An 18,418-nucleotide genomic window follows, 5' to 3' on the forward strand; every position below is an offset into this window, starting at 1 on the left:
AATATAAATTGAAAGAAAAACTGCCAAGGGGCATGATGAAATAACTTGTATTCACACGTATTGAGTTTAAACGTTTCTTTTCCAATGTTTGTGGCAGAATTTGGTCAAAAGTTATGAAAAGACAGGGGAATCAGATGGTGGAGAATCGGATGTCATTGCTGCACAGGTACCCAACTTAATCTTGTCGTTAAGATTATTTTATTTATTAATATGTTTTTTGGATGATCAATTGAGTTGTGATATGCTAAGTTGCACGGACTCTTCACTTTCGATGCCTCACCCGTGTCGGATTCTCCAAAAATACACTACTTTTGAAGAATTTGACACGCACTCGTTGATATTTTTGAAGAGTCCGAGCAACATAGATGATCTATTTTACCTATAAATTAGAATTAACCTTTCTAAATTTCAATTTCCTTTCCATAGAATGACATTAACAGGCCTTAAACACAAAAATATTATATACATACTACTTGGTTTTAGAGTGTATATTCTTAAAAGACAATAAGCATTTAACTTCGCATCTTAAAAACTTTATTTATCAATATGAAGATTTGAGTTTAATTCAAGTTTCTAAAATATTCTTGATAAAAAGTAGATAGTTCCTCTTTTTTTATTAGTTTTTTAAAAAATAAATAATATTGAATATTATTTCAAGTGAAATTAAAATCATAAAATTCACTATTAAATTTTTTTGGGCCTAAAGCATATGTTTACTAGCCTTACTCTTGAGCCACCCCTATGCCCACGATATCTAGATATTGTTGCATGGGAATGAGATATAGTTTTGTAATTTGTTATGGTGTTGTGTATGAAAGTACAAATTATTTACCACAAAATGTAAAATCTGCTGAAGAGAAATACCATTGTTTGAGATCCATGGTTTATTGGTCTAGAAACTATAAGCTAGTGATGAGTGGTAGGATGTGGTTATCCCGATACCATTCTCCCAGCCGCCTCTCCAGTGGGACTTTTTCTGTCTTGTATGGACGAGATTTGAAATCCATGGTGAATCTTCTCTACCAAAAATGGATTAAAAAATTCTCTGTATTGTACTTGTCAAAAAAAAAAAAAAAAAAGAAGGTGATCACCCCTACTTCTTTAGGACTTCAATTGATTCCTTTATTTCTTTTGTAGGTTCGTAGATTGGCAATGGAGGTTCGACAATTGGCTTCCGCACGATCAATTACTGTTCTTAATGGAAGTTCTAGTGGTATGTTCTAGCATGCTTTCAGTGATGCCGTCTCATACTAGATTTTTCTATCTTTGCCTTTGACTTGGCAGAAGTTGCTTTTTAATGATGGTGTTCCTTAATCCCATTTTTCCTGTCAGGTAACTGGACATCTCTGGTAATGCCAGCCGCTGCAGCAGGTGCCTTAGGTTATGGATACATGTGGTGGAAGGTGAAATAACCCTTAGATTCCTTATTTATTGATACTACATCTCAAAGGAGATTGCCACTAGCCTGAAGTAAAAGACACCATGTCGAGCTTTTAATAATTCATGCAATACTTTCTTTCTCTCATGACCTGTAATTTCATTGTGTTATCTTCACCTCTTTCTCTCGTTATACTTGTAGGGTTTGTCATTCTCTGACCTTATGTATGTAACAAAAAAGAATATGGCAACTGCTGTTTCAAATCTGACAAAACATCTCGAGAATGTCTCAGAGGCCCTTGCTGTGAGTATACACTTGTGCTTTCTTCTTTAGTTCTTCCTTTGCAATCTTTGCACATGTTAGCCTTGCCATGTATTCAAGTTAAAAGTATGCCCTTTTTCCATTCTTACTTACGGTGGTTATGGTTCTTCCGGTAAAAACTTGATACCCAATAGTGTGCTGTTACTACATTATCAGATCCCTTACCTGCCGAGGACTCCTGATGTTAGCCAGAAACCATTTTTTGTGTTTGTATTTTCTGAATTTACCTTATCATATCTGGTCCTATTCCCTTAGGCTTTTTCCAATGTTAGTTAACCTTGGGAGGAGAAGGAGGAGGGAGCAGGAGAGGGCCCTGGGCCGGGACCTTGAACTTAGAAACTAGCTGGATTGATGTGTCCTACGTCTGTTTAAATGTTGGAACTCCCAATTTCGGGTCTTAATTACTAAAACTCACCCAGACAATCCATTTGGCGCATTTAAATCAGATTGTATAGTACACCAGAAGTTGTGTTGGAGATTATTGGATGGTCTTCTGGGCTTGCACATGCATCATTTGTTAGTTGCTGCTTCTGTGCGTCATGGCAGTATCTGGTTCCTGCTGCATAGGAACCCTGTTTTCTGCTTGATTTTGAATCTCTAAAGGAGTGATCTATTTTATCTGCCAAGATTGAGCTTCAACTCATAATATAAATTATGGACAAATTAGCTTGGTATGGACAGACTTGCTGTACGGCTTCCTTAAAACTTCTGGTTAAGTTGGAATTGGTTGAGAGTACACATAGCAGCTGTTTGCACTTTGCTGGAAACAGTGAGTTCAAGACTATGCGGTGGGCAATGAAATATTAGCGTGGTCATTGTGTGAAAAATATTCCAACTACTATACATAGGTGTAAGTTTTTTTAATCTGACTTGGCTCATCAAGTCTGTGCTTCTCTTCAAGGGTGGCGTCTGTTTGAATGTGGAGCTGATGTATCTCTTTTATTCTTGATGTGTTTTTATTTACAAGCAATTCTAAATTTGAGGAAAGCTTCATAGTTAAGCCTAGTTATCAGTTGGTTATCAAGGGTCCGGTTACCTTTCTTTGTTCAGATGAACAAATAGAGATTCATTACTTTGATATATATCATACAATTCTATTTACATAGCTTCTTCTGAGCTGACACTTTGACATGTTCCATGTAATGATGTAAATAAATTGCATCACATCAACATTGTTTCTAATGTTATAAATATGCGGGTTTGTAATTACGTATAATGTCTTGTTAATTCCATCCTTTCTTAGGTTCTGTTTTGTGCTTTGATCAGGCTACAAAGAGGCACTTAACACAGCGAATTGAGAATGTGGATGGAAAATTGGATGAGCAAATGGAGATGTCAAAACTAATTAGGAGTGAGGTGTGTACATCTACTTCACATATGTTTATGTTGTTGTCCGGGGTTGTCGTCTAATTTCATGGCACTATATTATTTTATTTTTATGTTTCTCTTGTAGCGGAAATGTCAGATTCCTACCTTCCAGTTCCTATGACCACAAGAGAAACATAATATTGTTTTTCCTTATCAAAGTTAAAATCACAGAACAAAATTATAATGAAAAGTATGGAGTTGGTACCAATTAAAAGAAAAGAAAAGTTAAGTATGGAGTTGTTATAATCAGGTTTTTGTTGTTCTGGAACAGGTTAATGACGTGCATGGTGATCTGTCCCAGATTGGTTTTGATCTGGATCAACTAAATAGGATGGTTTCTGGTCTGGTGAGCTCTTCTTTCAGCCATTGTGTGTATTTCTCCAAAAAGATTTCAAGGCTCTTTTCTTTCTGTTATATCTAAATCTGTGTGGAGTACAAGCTTTTTTCAATGGTCTTAACTGTCAACTTAGTCATTGTGCCTGTCGATGTAAACATATATTGACATATGTATTTCATAATAATATCTGTTACCTACTGATCTTTTTGTCTCAACTGTATTTGAATTTGTAGGATGGCAAGTTACTTTCTTTGGAAGGCAAGCAGGTAATTTGAAAAAAATGTTATTTCAGTTATTAGGCTACAAATTCTGTTCATTATTATTAATAGCCAAAAAGGTCTAATATGTGGTTTCTGGAACTAGTAGCGAATATCTATTTTCCAAGTCATCTTCATTTATATTCAGTACTAAGTATTGCACTTACTGTTGATAACAGGAACTTGGAAATGCTGGTGTTATGTACCTGTGTAATTTTATCAATGGAAAAAAGGTGAAGATGCCTGAGACACTGCAGGTTCGTACAATTGTTAGTTCAACTAACTTTTTCCACTAAAATGTTGTTTGCCTCAGCTTTATGCTTGCACAAATTGACTTATGCTTCTAATTCTCTCCCTGCATCGGAAGGCTCGGGAGTGTGGATATGTTTAGTGAACCAGAAAAGAAATAAGTATCCTTATTCTAAAAAAGTTCCTTCAAACTTTAACATTTTTTCAAGTACAATTTTACACTCTTTTTCGACTTAACTTCAAATACTACTACTTTTTTTCTTTTTTCAAATATCATTCAATTCCTGTCCAAACACCATCCTACTTGATTATTCTCCGTGCATGATAGGATTTTTTTGAAGTTTTTCGTATTTAAAGCACGGAGAGAACCTCTTAAGATACTTATACTATGATCCAAAGACCACATAATTGGATAACAATTTTGCCTTAAATGTTTCTGATTTTAGTCCTGGAGTGAAAGTGAGATGGAAAATTTCGCTTTATCAGTAATTTTACTTCCCTTCGAGAAGAGTTCTGACAAATAGACCAAAACAATTAATGGCTTCGGTAAAGTTGAGTCATGGATATTTTGGTGTATGAGATATTGTTTGCAAAACATTGGGAGGAGCATTGCAAGAATAAAATACAGTGGAGATAATAAAGATTTTTATTACATACATTAAAAAACTGTGAAACTTTCTAGGTATTTTATGCTCTATGAGTCTATTTTTCTTCTCTTTTTTTATGGTATGATATTTTGATGGTTTAGTGTTGTTTGGTGCTTGCTACCAATGTCTTTTTTAATCATAACTTCCTGCTGCAGGAACAACTTAAAATTGTGGGCAACTCTACACCTACTCTGATGGTACTTCGGCTAACTTGAATATTTCTTGTCGTGTTACTGCTCATTGTTCGTCTACTAGAGCATATTGTCATGTCCCGCCACTTCACTGTCCAAGAAATTCAGCACTGAAATAAGGGAGAAGAATCTAGTGTTGTGGGGAGGTTAATAGAAGACTCTAAAACTCCCTAGAGAATTTCTTTAGAAGACTCTAGAAACCCTTTAGACATTTTAAGAATACTTTGGAATATCCTAGAACATGTAGAGAGTTCTAGAGAGGGACCAAAGTGTAAATATTTTAGGGACTTGTAAAGTAAATTTTATTTGCACTTTAGCCCCTAGGTTGTAGTATAAATAGATGGGCCATTCATTTGTAAGGCATCCAACAACTTGTAAGCAATCTTCCAAGCTTAATACAAAGCCTTCTTCCAAATTTTTCAAATTTTTCGAAGTCTATCTTTGCATTCTCTTAGCGGTCTAGCTTCAAAGGGCTTACTTGTGCTTACAAGATCGTGAAAGATTCGTGAGTAAGTTGTCAAGTGCCACATGGAGCTTTAGTGAGACTCTAAGTCCGTGACAATATGTTGTGATTCATATTTCTTGTCATTTCATATCGTCTCAGTGAATATCAGGAACCTTTGTAATTTCACTAGCATTTGACTTCACTAATCTTGTTACAGGGCCTTAAAGAACTTGCGGACTCCTTACCGGAAGTAAACAATAACAGATTTATTACAGATGGTATTACTCAAGATGGTATTGATAAATTGAGAGAGCCGCCTAGACCCCTGTTGAGGTATTGTTTCTTCAGTTCCAGAATTCTTTTCGCAAGTTTTAACGCCGCATCTCCCTATTCTCTCTTTTTCCTTTTATTATTACCACTCTGAAGGATTTGAGTTTTGATAGTGTAGTTTGCTTATTTTAATAATTTTTTTCCTCCTCGAGAGTTGGTATTCACCTTTCTATAGTGGTGGCGGGGGGAGGGGCAGTGGCAGTGGCAGATCAGGGTTATAACCTATGGGTTCCCAAGAAGCAATAGCTTTTGCCAAGATCTACTTGATATCTATAAATACTTGACTACGTGTGTAATTAATATTGTACATTAAATGAGATCACTTTAGGAATCAATAAACTAAGAATCCTAGATCGGCCTTTGGAGCAGGGGATTGAGTAGAGTTAACCTATTATATAGGTCAAGATCCTTAATTATCTTCTGCTGTGGAATAACCATATATCTTTCTAATCATCTTTTCGTTCATGGATTTAACAGGACGGCCTCTACCAAGTGATGATTAAGGGAAATATGTGAAATTCTCGTTTTGTTATTTCTTTATATCTTTTGGTGTGATATATTAAGGCACAACACGTGACAGGAGGGTAGGTGGTGATTTTTTTTTTTTGTAATGAATGGCAATCTCTCGGATTGCTTTTCTGGGTTTGTTATGATATGAATTTGTCCTAAGCTATTTTTTCACTGTGTTAGTAATTGTATTCGCAGAAATTTGTACATGCTGAAATAAGTACATGCCAATGAATGGAAGAATACTGCAATGTTATGTTCTTTCTATCATTTCTTTGGAACAGGATTGTACATTCCTTAGTTATTTTTGTACATTACGAGGTTTTTTTATTTAGGTTACTTGTGGAATTTCACTAGTGTGTTGTTATGCAAGAAAACATCTTCCATTGTGTTCCTCTATTTTTACGTTGTTTGTTGGTCGTTGCGTCGAGTTTTATCATGATTGTTGCTTCTCCTTGGTGTTGTTGAAGCATAGTTCCTTCCGTACTACTTGTATGTACTCATTGATTAGCGCTAAGATTGAAAATAATATATTTGATTAAATACTACTTTTGTTCCAACTTATATTATCCTATTTTCGTTTTTAACTTTAAAATTCGTATTTCACCTTTGAACCTATCAAGAGAGTTATTATAAAAAGGTAGCCAAAGGATAAAATATTAGATAATAAGCAGAGACAAAATGGGAAAAATTAAATAAGGTAAATTATACAATTACATCAAATTGATCGGTGTAGATAATGAAACATTTTGTTGAATCATGATGAATTTGATGATAAGATACAATAAATAGTAACAACTAAAATAAATATTGTGTTTAAGAAACAACATAATACAATATACCATAGGTAACAATCATCCAAACAAAATTTATTTATATTTATACAAATATTTTAATTTATTTTATATAAGAAGGTTCAAAGGTTTTTAGTCTTTTGTTTAAACTATATATATGTTTTGTCAAACAATAAACTGGGATGGGAGAGTAGATTGTTTGGGGGAGTTTCTAAAGTAGAATCTAAAGAAACTATTACCAAAGCAAATAGGAAAGGATTCTAACATCTTAAATCTTAATAAATTTCAACGTGACTTTGCATAAAATTTGATTTTTTTTTAAATCTTCAAATTTGATATTTCTGAAGTACAAAGAGGGCAATATGCAAAGTCGAGGATAATCAGACTTGCTTGAATAACTAACAATATAAATAAAGAATCTATTTTGACATAAATGAACATATCCTTCAAAAAGAAATAATGAAAAAATAAGAGAGAGAGGTCATTCATACTGTTGCATAAAATCTCATATTTGTTGAATTCTCCCCTTGTTGAAAAGTATTTGAAACACTTCTCTATTATCACAAAGTGTAGCTTTAGAAGCATGAGTACAAGCTTGTAACTAAGGACATGATCTTTAAGATCATTTTATCAAAACACTCAATTATGACATCCTTAGCTAGTTTCGACAAACAATTGGACGGATCGAGTTAGATATGAGCTTGTAAAAATGGGTTTAGAGAAACACAAATACGTAACCAATCTTTAGTCCCAAACCCGTTAAGCAAAGAACTTGCTTAGAACAAAGTCTTTGTGTTGTTGATTTTTAGGTTAAAACGATTACTTGACAAGTCTATCAATAACTATGATTATTGAAATTGTTGCAAATCAATAATAGCAAATTTAGGATTTCGAGTTAGTAAGTTATATTCTTTATATATATATATATATATATATATATATATATATATATATATATATATATATATATGATTTTTTTAACACATTCTATAATTCAAGCTAAAATTGATGAGTTCTATTGAATCCGTTGTGTGTAATTTAACACAAATTTTGTATTGTGTCGATGTTTTTTTAAATATTAAAGAAAAGTAATACGTAATATCTTTTGCAATGCCCTTAAAAGACTAAGTTTTTGAGTCCATTATTAAACCACTACTAAAAGCAAGATTCCATTTTCTTTTTTTGGGGTCTCTACTTTTTATTGTAATAGAATTACGGTGGTTTATTATACTTATATATTACCTCTATCTATACTTGTTATCACAATTGATGATGATACTTTACGCTCGTTAAATTTAAAATTTTGAATTTGTCTCTAATAACATGCAGAGGAATTCAAGTATTGTGTCAAACAAGGGCACAATTGAATGATTCGGAGGGGATTTATCGAACTTCTTTTATTAAAAATAATTTTTTTTGTTTGTCAAATCTCTAGACATAAGGGAAACTTCAAATGCAATAACAAAGCTAGCTTAAGAATTGCTTAAGTCACGAGTTTGAATCTCAAATATTTTGGTACTTTTGCAATTTTTAAAAGAATTTTATTAAAATTACTGGCTTCATTACTAGATCAATGGTGTGTAGAGCTTCATAATTTCTATTTTTGGTAGTTTCTTGTTTATTTTACTCTGCTCAGCTTTAATTTTATCGAAACACAACTATAATTGAATTTGTGAAAGATGTCATAGTCAATACTATTGAAACTTAAAAGAAAAATATCAAATTGAAAAGATAATTCTCTCATCATACCCCGAGCCACTGCCCAAAAAATGACTTAGAAACGTCACTATTGAAAGTACCAAGTCAAATTCTAAGAAGAATTAGCATAATTATTAATTAATAGTTTAAGATATTCATGCATTTATAAGCCATGATTGAGCTTTGGCTTATATAGTAAATTATCGTATGTGTCTTTCATGAAAAAAAAAAATTAAAAAAAATAATAGCTGGCCTAAAATATTAGAAAAAGAAAACTTACCTAAATCTCTTACTAGTGCACCAATAATTGAGATTTGAAATAATACCAACATACTCCGTGTGATCCTACAAATAAGATAAATTTGAGAAAGATAGAATATACACAACACTACTTCTTCATTAAAAAAAATAGAAAAATTATTTTTGAGTAGATTCACAATTCGAGAAAAAATTAATTTTGAAATTAAATTAATATAGATAAATAAGTGTGATCTTACAAATAAGTGTTTTCTTTTTTAATGAGCTATATGTAGAGCTGTTAATATGGGTTAGCCCATCCCATCCGGGCTAATCCATACAGGCCTTGACATTTTACAGACCAGGCTAGGCTAGCCCATTTTTGGTGTGGGCCAGAAAACGGTCGGCCCAACCCACAAGTACGTGGGCTACAGGCTTGCCGAGCCAACCCACTTTTTTAAAAGCTATATATTTTTTTATAATTATTAAATTAAATTATAAATTATAATTTAAAAATATTATCATAAATTTCGACAAAACAATATTACATGGTGTTAATGTTACTACTTGTTAATCAAATCCACAAATAAAATTATCTTTATAATATTTATTAAATTTTTTTTCAAGTAAAAGTATAAATATCTAAATAGAAATATTAGCCTAATTGTTTTGCAATGATCACAATAAAACACAAAAATTATGACAATATTCCAACCATAAAAAATTAAAAAATAAACTCCTTAAAAAATTATGAAACTTATGGCGTATCTAACACTTCATGAAACATATGGCGTATCTAACACTTCATGATCGTCTTCATCGAGCATATCTGAATCAACTTGTGGGAAGGTTGTCTTAGCATCTTCATTTTCATCTGCAATTTATATGCGGTTTCAATTAGTTAAATATTAAAAAATAACTAAATTGAGAATTATAATATTTAAATGTACACAAAAATATATTACCAGTTTGAGAAAAACCATGTAACCAATTTCGAGTAGCAACAAGTGTTTGGACATATTCATGGTGGATGCAACTTCTATACTTAGTGATTCCCTAAAAAACTATAAATAGATTTTGAGTTTGGATCTCTTTAATTTTAAATTTTAATATTATATTATATTTTTAATTAATTTTTATTGGCCCACGGGCCGGCCCTACCTATATTTCTCAAGCCTCATAAATCAGCAGACTTATTCAGGCCGGGCTAAAAAGCTCTTTTCTTAAATGGGCTCCAAAATTTTTAGCTCAGCCATATTAAATCCCGGGTTAGACCAGGCCGGCCCAACATGCTTAACCCATATTGACGGCTCTAGCTATATGTAGTACGAATCCTATTAGATAAATTTGCAATCGAAATTCCCTTTTTAATTTTTTTCTTTTCTATATAGTTTAATGGTTGAAAACAACTAGGATGAATTTACATTATTTGTTACAGATTCATAAAATCCAATAATTTAACCAAACTTTTATCTTTATATTAAAAATTTACTCAATATTTATACACAAATAATCTATTTCAAATTTATTAAGATATACAGTCTAAAATCTAGAACTCAAAAATTTAAAAGACTAATTCTATCCTATAAATATCATTGTTGATAGCTACGTTAATTAAAATATAAATATACTACCCAATACAATAAATAATAATGAAAATTCTAAGGTTTGAAAATAATAAGTCCAACTTTCATCTCTTTGACTTTCAACATTGTTTTTGGATTTTTAGGCACAAGCATGCATGTATTTCATATTTTGTCAATATGAAAAAGGAGGCTTGTAGCCACGGTTAAATTATCTTTATATAATTAATAAATCATAAGTTTGAAGTGTGAAAATTATCACTAAAATAAATACTCTTAAAGGAGGGTTGTACCGTAAGAATTGATTATGTTTGGTAAATGATAACGTGTCTGCTGCATTTGTTTGGTAAAGTTTGATTAATTACAAAGTTTAAGAAATACTTAAGATTTTTAAAGTTCATGATTTTAAATAGGGCGGTAGGTAGGGGAAGGTTGTTTTGCTTTCCAAGGGCAGTGGCGGAGTCAGGATTTCAATAAGGAGGTTCAAAATCTGAAAAAATAGACACACGAAGTAGCCGAAGGGGGTTCAACATCTACTATATATACCTAAAAAGTTATTTTAACCATGTATAAATTATATAATTTTCCACCGAATAGGGTTTGGATGAACCCCCTAATAGTAAGGTGGCTCCACCACTGCCGAGGGTTTAGAGTTGTTAATATGTTTGTTATCGTATTAGTCTTATTATTATTATAGTTTTTTTCTTTTGGTATCTATCGTCGTATGTTGTTACTTGCTATGATTTCTATATTATTTTATGTTGGGATTTAAAAGGTGTGAATGGAAAATGAAGAGTTGCGACTTTTATGAAGAGTTGTGACTTTTATGAAAAGTTGCGACTTTTATGAAAAGTTGCGGCTTTTATGAAAGGTTGTGACCTTTCCGAAAGATTGTGACTTTTCCAAAGGTTTGTGACCTTTCCGGTAAGGCACAATAAGAACATTTTCACACTACCATTTGTTTTCTATAAATTGAGGGGTTTCCTCTCATTTTAGTTAATACGAATTTTTCTGGACTTCTTCTACTACTACTAAATCTAGTATTCTAAGTGTACTTTACTGCCGTTGAGTGGTTCGCTGACACCGTGGTTTTAGATATTGATACACCGGTGAGTAAGATCGTTCTATCTTGGGAGGATATATTCCATTAACCTCGGGTACTTGAGGGGAATAATTTCCTTAAAGGGACACTGTGCATTCAGTGGGCTCGATTTTCTTTCTTTGAGAAAAATATTTTTATATTGTTTCTAATCTGTTTCTGATTCTATTTTCTATATGGTTTTTTGAATGAATTTTCCTTGGCAAAAAGTGTTGCCTTTAAAATTCTTTAGTTTGCAGAATTAGAGATGCACATTTTTGTTTGATAAAATAGTATGTCAAAACTTTATAGTTGGAAGGCTATTTGAAAAGAAAATCATATCTATGTGATAATCTAAGAATATGTTTAATTCTGTTTGGAGACTAAAAATTTTTTTTTTTTTAGTTTTGTACTCCATGTGAAATTTGATTGTGTCTGATTTTTGTAGACTAAATTTTTTTGTAGTTTTCTACTCTGGATAAATTAGACTATGCCATTGATTTGAAGAATATGAAAACTTCACATAATAAGTCAATGTTGTACTTTTGACTTTCTATAAACTTCATTGTTATATAGAAATAAATTGACAATTTTTTTTTGTCTTTATTGTTAGTATTCTAAATACTACGTGGTATGTCTATTTGTGATAGAGGAAAAATACTAGTGACTTAGAGTTTGTGATTTTGTGCCTCTATGAAATGAACTTTGACATTGTGTAAAGATTGTCACAGAATTGAAGCATTATAATTCTTTTGTAGAATAATATTTTCAAAAGAAGTTTCATGTTGCCAATGACACTTTGATAGCATGGGAAAAAATATGTGGAAAAACTATTTTCAAATACTTGAAAAATATTTTTGAGCTCATATTTAAAATGTGGGGGGTTCTTTGCTTATGACAAAGATAAAATTAGACTTAGTGTCTAATTTAAATTTGGAGTACAAGATATGAAATTCGATGATACTTTTGTATTATGTTAGACCCACAAAATTTTTGGAGTATATATGATATTGTGGTCGTTGAGTTTCTGTTTTACTAGTATATGGTATGACTAGTATGAAACTATCAAATTATATGTATACTTGTTCAAAATGATTGAGTTCTTTTATGAAAAAGTGTCACTTAAAATGTAGTGATTTTTCATGAAAAGATATGTCTATTAAATATAACTATTTGTATAGACATGAATATTGGTGAATAGTCATTTGTCATGTTTTGTAAAAGAAGCATTTGGACTATATTGCCTTTATTGGAACCGATGAAACTTTGTTCATGGTAGTTCTATAACAATCAAATTGAAAGTTATGGAAAGGTCCTTCCGAAAAGGACATTTGACAAGGTGATGACTTTAAACAATGTTTGTATCACACAAAATTGTAAGAAATAGGAACAAATATTTGTAAGAAAAAGCTACCTCACGGAGAGCTTTTCAAACTCAATATTTTTATTTGTTCTTGCTTGAGTCAAATTGTTTGTGATGAACACTTGGGACATGTCAATTACAAAACCTTGTAAGGAAAACTGATCAACTTAGAAGTTTTGTCTAACTTTGAGTGCAATAAATTAAAATGTCAAGTTTGTGTGAAATCTAAGTATGCTGAGCATTCTTATAAATCTGTTGAAAGGAATTTTAATCCCTTAGTGTTGATTTGCACTGACATTTGTGATATGAAGTCAACATCATCTCGTGGTGGGAAAAAGTATCTCATAACTTTTATTGACAATTGCATTTGATACGGTTATGTTTATTTGCTGAATGGTAAGGATGAAGCAATAGAAATGTCTAGACAAAATTAAATTAAAGTTGAAATCAGTACATGAAAAGATAAGAAGTGATAGGGATGGAGAATATAAATCTCCTTTTGCAGAAATATGTTTGGAAAGTGGATTTATCCATCACACTACTGTCCTATTCACCTAAATCTAATGGAATTGCAGAATTGAAAAAAAAATTGAACTTTGGAGGAAATGATGGCTACATTACTTATAAGTTCAGGTTTACCACAAAACTTGTTTGGAGAAGCTATCCTTACAACAAAACGGAACAACAAAAAGTTGTCTTTCAGAAAGAAAGCAATAAAAAGTTTTGTTTGTTTAGGACACAATCTATTCCATATGAGAAATGGGAAGGAAGGAAATCCAACTCAAAATATTTCAAAGTGTGGGGTGCTAGCCTAAGTCCAAGTTCCTATTCCTAAAAGGATTAAAATAGGACCTATGACTGTGGACTGTAAAATTAGACTTGAGTAGTCTAGTGAAGGGTCTAAAAGACCTTGGAAAGAAAAATAAAGAATGTACTTAATAAAGAGATTCAGAGGCGTAGTAAATGTCAAAGGACATCTACTTCCTTTGAATATGACTTTGTAACATTTATTGTGTCTTCTGTAGACTCATTCTTTTGAAAAGATGGTGTCAATAGTGAGACTGATTCAATCTTGAGCAACCATATTGGAAGTTAATTAATTTACTTCCAAAAAATAAACCTTTGGGATCAAAGTGAATCTTCAGATGGAAAATGAAAGTGGATAGAACTACTGACAAATACAAAGCAAGACTTTTTGTCAAGGGTTGTAGACAAAAATAAGGTTTTGATTTTGTCAACACATACTCCCCAGTAACTAGAATTACATTCATTCAGATGTTAATTGCATTAGTTGCGGTATATGACCTCCAAATTCATCAAATGAATGTGAAAACAATTTTCATAAATAGAGAATTGGAGGAAGACATTTACATGGAACAACCCGAGGGTATTGTGGTTCCTGATAAAGAAAAGATAGTTTGCGAACGTGTTAAGTCACTTTATAGACTAAAACAAGCACCCAAACAATGACATAAGAAATTTTACCAAACTATGTTGGCAAATTTTTTTTCTATCTTCTCTCCTTTTAGTCCCTTGAACCTTGTATGGTACCGGCAAACCTGTGACCATGCCAATTTTTTTGTTTTGATCCTCTTCTTGTAAGGTACACAAGTTCTTAACTGAAACGTTCTTCTTTTACAGGGGGCACAAGCAGAGGAGTCTCGATGGAGTTAGCTGACAGAGCTGTTGGGCTCATTTTAACATTGACTAGTTTGTCCATTTTTACATATTATACCTTCTGGGTTATCATTCTGGTCAGCTCATATTCTCTTCCATCCCATTCTGTACTGACCTTCTATGTTGCTCGGACTCTTCAAAAATGTCGCCAGGTGCATGTTGGATCCTTCAAAAGCGGTACGTTTTTGAAGGATCTGACCACGGGTGTGGCAACATTATTGGAGATTCCGAGCAACATAGCTGACCTTTGCAACCTAAGTTTTATCTGGAGATTGATGTGCAAATGTTGTTTTGTTCTTTCAGCCTCTTGTAGATAGCGATCATTTCGTGCAAAAGTTCTACCACAAGAATACGCTATTCTCATTCCTGTATATGCTGCAGTGGCACTCATCTGCTTCTTGAGCGTGTTTATTGGATACGTCATGCTCAAGTCCAAGAAGAAGAAGGCATGACGTGGCTGCGGCAAGTCCATTGTTTGCTCTATCGAGTTCATGATAATTAATCATCTTTTTAGCGCATCTCATTTTGAATAGCCCATGTCGGAGACCACATAGTTTTTTCTGGAGTTCACTACAATTTGGAACCTCTCGATATGTTTTTGTAGTTGTCACTACTCAGTACACACAGGTATTAAACAAGACATGGTTGATTTATTCTCTTGTTATTAGCTGGAGGAGTGTAAAAAACTTTGATCAATGACAGTTATACGAAACAAGTCTTTTGGTTTCGACCACCACCATTGAATCATCAATTACTACTTTGAACGCCACAAGCGAAAATATAAAACAAAATAAGGTGGGTCTAGGGAAGGTAGGATGTATGCACCACCACCTGCTTCTCTCTCAAGAATGTGGTGAAAGTTCTTTGCCTTTGTTGTAGCTTTGCTTTTCACTTAAGAATGTGGGTGATAGTCCTTTCCCTTTGTTGTGGCCAAAGATTTGGCCTATGTTGCTCGGACTCTCCAATGATGTTGTTGCACTCGTGTGGGATCCTCCAAGCACAACTTTTGGAGGATCCTACATGCACCCATCGTTATCAAACTTCTGCTAACACATCTTTATTCAAAGCTATTTCTTTCATGATTTCTAACGACACTTCTTGAAGACTTCTTTTTTCATTCAATAGGCCCTCTCCTATAAGAGAGGACTTTCTTCACCCCCTACATACTTCGCAAGTTCATGATAGTAATATTGCAATGAAACTAATTTTGACCTCAAGAGAAGGCAGAGTGACATAAGTTTACCAACCACTGGAAACAAATAACACCAGAGCTTCAAAATAGCATATATTATATGCAAATGCTTTTAATTTTCCAATTTTCAGTTTCCTTCCTCTGAATAATGGCCACTATACAAATGGCATTATAGATTAAAAAGACAAGATGTATATCTCTTTACAGCTATGTATTGTATATATGAAGCTCCAAGGACCTCTACATATCATATACATACAGGGTCGGACCTTGCTACTGATCTAGAAGAGAACTCTCTTCCTTAATGAGAACAACAAGCCCGCCATCTCCTCTAGAAATCCGGAGATCACTGTCAAGGTATGTTGTAATAAGCCAAGATTTTGTCCTCTCACCTGGAATTGGAACCTTGAGAGGAGGCAGACCAGAAATAGTTCGGCCTATACCTGCCACAGCATTTTCTAGAGGTCCCAGATATTGCTGTAGAGGTGACAAACTTATGTTTTGGCCAAAGATATCCATGTTTTCTGGCAGATCTATTTTTGACTTGATCTCCGGAGGCTTAAATGTCCCTTCTTTGAATTCAACCTAAAAAGGCAAGTACTAGTTAGTATATGAATGCACACAGCTACAGATGTACTCTACAAACTTATGGAGGTTCATCAAGATAAACTATGCATTGTTTGCCAGGGGCAGAGAGTCACATCACCACGACTATTATCTTATTTGACTGTAGTACAGTTTTGATCATATTCTCTTCACATACGACACTCTAGTACCTCTCTGAAGAAATAACAGTGCAGTCCAAAAAAGGTACCTGTATTCTTGATGGACTCTGAACTTCAAAGACAGCAGTTGCACTGAAAGACGAGGTGGCTACAGGGCTTGACAATGTAGTTGAGTTCTCTATGGTAAGGCTGCTCATACTAATTGTTTGACTAATCTTTTCGACCTTCAACAAAGGAATGGTGCCCACAGCCAGAAGAGGTAACAGCTCAGAAAATGCAGTAAACCTGACACATCAGGAAGCAACTTAAGGATGAGTTTGAGCATAGTAGTATCCCTGTGGTTATCTACCTCAATCCAGTTAATGCATGTAATGGTTACATTTCCAACTAGTTCAACTCTTCTATATATGTCAAGGGGATTCAACAATCTATATATATATATACAAAAAAAATGTTTTTACCCTACTTGCACAGTGTAATTTTCGGAAGGGGATTCAATTGAATTCCCTTCCTTCCTTTAGCACCACCACTGTGTGCAGGCATTTTAGTATATTGCAACCAACACTGGCACTACAACATTGAATACTTAGGCATGCTGCTGTGGGAATTAATAAAAATTGCAGTTAACGAATCACCATCACATGGTGCTCCAACTTGCAGTTAAATGCCGAAAATTTTGGGAAGGTAATCATCTCTAAGTATACCTCCTACATCAATAAGCAGAGAAGTTCAACAACAATCTTAGCCAAGTCAAAATCTGAAGGCTTTATAGAAGTCCTCGTTCAAAATCGGAAATCAGCTATTCCTATTAGGACTCCCAAAATATGTCCACTTCTCTATGAGAGACCTTATATTAATCCTAGAGCAAAGATTCACCCAAAAGCCACTTTCTTCCCTCGCAAAACACACTCAAAAACACAAATTCATTGCCCCTAACACGAGATAATTGTAGTGTCCGGGCCAGCTCTCGTGCACTCAACTAATAACACAGAAACGTGTTACCTTCCACCAATAACAAGTACCAAGTAGCTCTGTAAACAAATCATGTCAATTGTACTCTAATCTAGTTGAGTGGCTATCTAAGCCAATCAATCATTCAATAACCATCTACTTCTATATTCTAAATAAGACGGAATCAAGTATCAATCCTCCATGATCTATGTTGCTCAAACTCTTCAAAAATGTCATCGGTGCATGTTGAATCCTCCAAAAGTAGTGATTTATAGTTTTCGACACAGGTGCAACAACAATTTTGGGAAGTTCGACAACATAGACTCCATTCAATTCGAGCACATATCATTCCACCACAGGTAAATAAAGCCAAAAACAGAAAATTGAAAATTGAAATGAGAAACAAGAACTCACACTAAAATCCAGTTCCCGTCAAGCAATACAACTGGATTTGGAGTTGGATTTGCTGCCTCCAACTTAGCAACCAGCTCCAGAGCCTCAGCTCGAGCCTCGGATGAGGCCCTGAGCCCAAAATCTGTTCCATAGACCGTGTCAATTAAGCACCTTTTCATCTCTGCAAGTCTCTCGTCTTCTTCAACACCTGCATTGATTCTCCCCACTCCTATCCATCTTCCTCCATCGATTCGGGTTCGAAAACACCCTGATTTCTAACTCTATCAATGTTGTCGTTGCCTGTTAGCTTAGCACCGATCCATTCGTCTTCGTCAATAGGAGGATCCGAATCCGATACCGTTTTCGCGGGTCGGAGCTCCGGAAACGACTTCTCGCCCCACTCATCTTCAATCCCTGAAGTGTTGTTGATCCCTAGCTCAGCTCTACCCCATTCGTCTACGTCAATAGAAGGATCCGATTCCGATAACTTCGTCATGGGTCGGAGCTCCGGTTTCGACCTCTCGCCCCATTCATCAACAAATGAGAATGGTTTATCATCAGAATCATCGTCGTTTTGCTTGGGTTTTGGTACAAAAAAATCTCGAGAATCGTCGAATGATGAATGAGTTGAAAATTGTGAAAGTTTTCTAAATTTAGAGCTTGAGATTGAAAACGAAGAAGAAATGAAGTGAAACAG

The 18,418-nt window shown here is 33.8% G+C and overlaps 1 protein-coding gene and 1 pseudogene across 10 annotated transcripts in view; both read left to right on the forward strand.

The window, feature by feature from the left end:
• Positions 1–15,014, forward strand: part of LOC125814486 (dolichol-phosphate mannose synthase subunit 2-like) — a 33,564-nt pseudogene extending 18,550 nt beyond the window's left edge.
• The window catches only part of LOC125814469 (uncharacterized), a 45,207-nt gene that overhangs the window by 8,971 nt on the left and 17,818 nt on the right, over positions 1–18,418 (forward strand). The window contains exons 3-12 of one of the 10 annotated variants that reach the window (XM_049493917.1): positions 98–166; positions 1,138–1,213; positions 1,333–1,403; positions 1,580–1,681; positions 2,966–3,055; positions 3,339–3,413; positions 3,638–3,670; positions 3,841–3,918; positions 4,713–4,754; positions 5,411–5,526. The exons of 1 other annotated variant lie outside the window; for it this stretch is intronic. In XM_049493917.1, the coding sequence (XP_049349874.1) occupies positions 98–166; positions 1,138–1,213; positions 1,333–1,403; positions 1,580–1,681; positions 2,966–3,055; positions 3,339–3,413; positions 3,638–3,670; positions 3,841–3,918; positions 4,713–4,754; positions 5,411–5,526 (752 nt within the window). The remainder of the gene's footprint in view (positions 1–97; positions 167–1,137; positions 1,214–1,332; positions 1,404–1,579; positions 1,682–2,965; positions 3,056–3,338; positions 3,414–3,637; positions 3,671–3,840; positions 3,919–4,712; positions 4,755–5,410; positions 5,527–18,418) is intronic. 8 more of the 10 variants (XM_049493924.1, XM_049493923.1, XM_049493926.1 and 5 more) reach the window with 8 other exon arrangements.

The sequence above is a fragment of the Solanum verrucosum genome, unplaced genomic scaffold, assembly GCF_900185275.1.
Source record: "Solanum verrucosum unplaced genomic scaffold, falcon-dt-bn FXZP01000268.1, whole genome shotgun sequence".
NCBI classification, from domain to species: domain Eukaryota; kingdom Viridiplantae; phylum Streptophyta; class Magnoliopsida; order Solanales; family Solanaceae; genus Solanum; species Solanum verrucosum.